The sequence below is a fragment of the Charadrius vociferus genome, unplaced genomic scaffold (genome assembly GCF_000708025.1).
Source record: "Charadrius vociferus isolate BGI_N301 unplaced genomic scaffold, ASM70802v2 scaffold1041, whole genome shotgun sequence".
In the NCBI taxonomy this organism is placed as follows: Eukaryota; Metazoa; Chordata; class Aves; order Charadriiformes; family Charadriidae; genus Charadrius; species Charadrius vociferus.
In genome coordinates, this window is record NW_009646843.1 from 1,665,335 (window position 1) to 1,668,800 (window position 3,466).

General features: G+C 55.0%; 2 protein-coding genes across 2 annotated transcripts in view; both read left to right on the forward strand.

The window, feature by feature from the left end:
• The first annotated feature begins 6 nt into the window (after positions 1-6).
• On the forward strand, positions 7-3,446 carry LMAN2 (lectin, mannose-binding 2). The gene is made up of 8 exons (XM_009893343.1): positions 7-38; positions 119-237; positions 336-453; positions 755-834; positions 1,889-2,050; positions 2,245-2,359; positions 2,672-2,791; positions 2,947-3,446. The coding sequence occupies exons 1-8, from the start codon at positions 23-25 to the stop codon at positions 3,105-3,107; spliced, it is 891 nt and encodes a 296-aa protein (XP_009891645.1). The 5' UTR covers positions 7-22; the 3' UTR covers positions 3,108-3,446.
• B4GALT7 (xylosylprotein beta 1,4-galactosyltransferase, polypeptide 7) overlaps positions 3,279-3,466 on the forward strand; it is a 3,220-nt gene continuing 3,032 nt past the window's right edge. The window contains exon 1 of the mRNA XM_009893772.1: positions 3,279-3,293. Coding sequence (XP_009892074.1) covers positions 3,279-3,293 — 15 coding nt within the window. The remainder of the gene's footprint in view (positions 3,294-3,466) is intronic.

The following is a 3,466-nucleotide window of genomic DNA, read 5'->3' on the forward strand; positions in this document are numbered from 1 at the left end:
CCTGAAGCGGGAGCACTCGCTGATGAAGCCGTATCAGGGTGAGCGCGGGGCCGGGCCGGGCCGGGCCGGACGCCCCGTAGTGGCCCGGGCTGAGCCGCATTCTCTCTGCCTGTTGCAGGCGCGGGCTCCGCCGCGATGCCGCTGTGGGACTTCCAGGGCAGCACTATGGTCACCAGCCAATACGTCCGCCTGACGCCTGACGAGCGCAGCCGGGAGGGCTCCATCTGGAACCGCGTGGTGAGAGCCCGGGGGGAGACCGGTGTGGAGAGGCCGGTGGGTGCCCTGGCGCCTCTCCCGGCTCTTGCTTGATGTCGTTGGGTGGTCTGTCCCCACAGCCCTGCTTCCTCAAGGACTGGGAGCTCCATGTCCACTTCAAGATCCACGGAGCCGGCAAGAAGAACCTGCACGGGGATGGCCTGGCGCTGTGGTACACGCAGGAGCGCCTGGTGCCAGGTACAGTGCACAGCCAGGGGTTGCCTGGCCACGCTGCGTCCTCCTCAGCTCTCACATGTGCCCCAGGGCAGACCAGGGCGCTGCCCTTGGACCCATCAGGTTTCTCACTAGTGAGGGCGTTTGAACTTCTCTCTGTCTGGTTTCACCAGATTGGGATGGCGTGTCCAGCACGTTCTGCCCAGGGAACAGGTGCCCTAAGTCATCTGTCTGGCAATAAACAACTCTTACAGCTCTTCTCAGTAGAAATGTCTGAGCACAAACTCCTGAGAGCCTTCTGTTCCCTGTGTTCTGCCCTGTTCAGGTCCTGTCTTTGGCAGCAAGGACAACTTTCATGGACTTGCTATCTTCCTTGATACATATCCCAACGATGAAGCAACAGAGGTGAGTAGTTCAGGGTGCTCGTTCAGTGCCAAGGAGGCTGTTTTCTCACAGCTTCATGCTCCAAGTGCTCCATGCCCGGACCAAGGAAAAATGTCACATGAGGGTGGGTTGCTCTTCCTGTCACGGGAGCTAGTCAAGGGAAGAGTTTGTACGTGCATTCATGGAGATAAGAAGGTCCTTGCTCCATCTTCTGTTGTTGACCACACAGATGTTTCCGAGGCCTTTCAACCTCTGCATGATAGGGTGGCACAGGGCTGGTGTAAACTGTACAACCTATTAAGTAGAGCGTCATTTTGTGAACTTCTCTGTGCTTTGGTTGGTCATTCCATGTTATTTCTGGCCTTATTCTCTGTTTCCAACATGCGTGTCTCTGAAAGAGGAACTCCTGGGCTGGCTTTTTGCTCCAGAATTCCCTGTAGGGGAAATACGCATCAGCCCTCTGGGGGCTTATGGTTCTTCTCTCCTGCTCCATGTTTGTGGATCTCGTTACAGCACGGTCAGAAAATTTAACTGTGCTAGTGACATCTATTGCACCAAAAATGTGTCACTTAAGTCCTAAAGCACCTGGAAATTACTCCATCCCCCTCTTGTCTTGGTGCTCACTGAGAGCTGAATTCTTCCCTCTAGTTGGCCTCTTCCAGTGTACGTAATCTGCTGACTGCAAAGCCCTGAGTGTGGTTATGCTGCTCATGAGAGATTTCTGCCCACTCTGGGTCCTGTGCTTTGTTCTTACACTTCTTACCCACTCTGGTGCTTACTCCACAAGTCTGGAGCAGTCTTGTTGCCCTGGCTGTGCGGTATGATGGGGGCTCAGGGGGAGGTTTGCCAGAGCAAGCTCTCACTCAGTTTAGAAACAGTTTTGTCGTAGAAAATGAGTCTTGGTGCCCTTGTTCTGCTTTCTGGAGCTGACTGCAGCAAAGCTGTGGCTCTGTTGCTGTGCCTGGCTGAGATCCTGCTCTTGCTGAGGTTTCTAACCAGGCAGGGGAAGGTGGCTCTTGGTCTGCAGCTTGAAGGCTCCTGCAGGCTGAAAGCAGCAACGCCTTCCTCCCTGCAGCGTGTGTTCCCCTATATCTCTGCGATGGTGAACAACGGCTCTCTGACGTATGACCACAGTAAGGACGGGCGCTGGACGGAGCTGGCAGGGTGCACCGCTGACCTTAGGAACCAGAACCATGACACTTTCCTGGCAATTCGGTACTCCCGAGGCCGCCTGACGGTGAGATGTGGCAGACACCTTCTGCAGGGTGTCTTGCACATTAGATGGGGCGGGTGTTGCTGTGTCAGTAGGTGACCTGGAGATGGTTTCCAGGCTTGACCACCTGCCTCTCCTGCATGTCTGGCTCCAAAAGAGCTGCAGGCAGGCAGGATGGCAGTGTGTGTTCTTGGTGTGACGCTCCCCTGGTCTTACAGGTGATGACCGATGTGGAAGACAAGAATGAATGGAAAAACTGCATTGACATTGCAGGGGTGCAGCTGCCAACTGGCTACTTCTTTGGTGCTTCTGCTGGCACTGGAGATTTGTCTGGTGAGAGGGGGCTTTGCTTGCAGGAATACCTGCTGTTTGGAACCTGGAATATAATGCTGTGGATGCATTGGATAGCTTTGATGTCGTCTTTTCCCTGAATTGTTAAAATCTTGTTGGGCAGGGACCCATGGCCTGAGAACGTACCTAAGAGCTAAGGAACATCTCAAATTGCAGTTTGATACCTGGGGTGTGAGGGTGGCTTGAGAAGGAAGGAGACCTGGACCTGGCACAGCATGGTCCTAGGGATGCTGTGAGCGTGTGGACATCTGTCAGAGCTTCTGACAGTCTTTGGTGCTGATGGTTGTTTCCTAGACAATCACGACATTATCTCGATGAAGCTATTTCAGCTCATGGTGGAGCACCCTCTAGAAGATGAGACCGTTGACTGGACCAAGATTGAGCCTAGCGTCAGCCTCCTTAAATCACCCAAAGGTGAGTCTCTGGGCTTTGGAAACTTTTGTGGAGGATTGGGAAGTCGGGGCTGGACTCTTAAAGGCCTGTTGAAAGGGTTCAGAGCTGTGAGTCCCTGTGAGACCCATAGGAGCTGAGGATTGGGTCGGTCTCTGTAGCTGTTCTTGTCCTTGCAGACAATGTGGATGACCCGACGGGGAATTTCCGAAGCGGGCCTCTGACGGGCTGGAAGGTGTTCCTGCTCCTGCTCTGCGCGCTGCTGGGCATCATCGTCTGCGCCGTGGTGGGAGCTGTGGTCTTCCAGAAACGCCAGGAGAGGAACAAGCGTTTCTATTAGCGAAGACGCGGGCCGTGGCTGTGCCCAAACCCATCTTTTCTATGGGGAGCTGTAAAAACTGGTTTCTAGAAGCTGTTTCTGAGAAATATCAGAAGTATTTTCTTATCTGTCTGTTTGGCTGTAACCCCTACCCAGCACTTGGCGTCTGGTGGCTTGGGCCAAGGGGGGATGATGCCCGCTGGGGGAGTCTGGAGGTTGCTCCCCGTTTTTTTCCGGTGCTCCCCCCACCGGATGGGACCTGCTGTGCTGCCCGGGGGGTGCGGCGAGTGGCAGCGGCTGTGAATGTAAGGGGGCTGTGGGGAGGGGGCTGCGAGTGGGGCATTAAAGGACTGACACCACGTGTGGCTCTGGCTCTGGGG

What these genes read in the sequence shown, in the direction of transcription:
- LMAN2 (XM_009893343.1), top strand. An exon ending in GCAGGAGCGCCTGGTGCCAG is followed by an intron (nt 454 to 754) that starts GTACAGTGCACA and finishes TGCCCTGTTCAG; the next exon opens with GTCCTGTCTTTGGCAGCAAG. An exon ending in CCTCCTTAAATCACCCAAAG is followed by an intron (nt 2,792 to 2,946) that starts GTGAGTCTCTGG and finishes TTGTCCTTGCAG; the next exon opens with ACAATGTGGATGACCCGACG.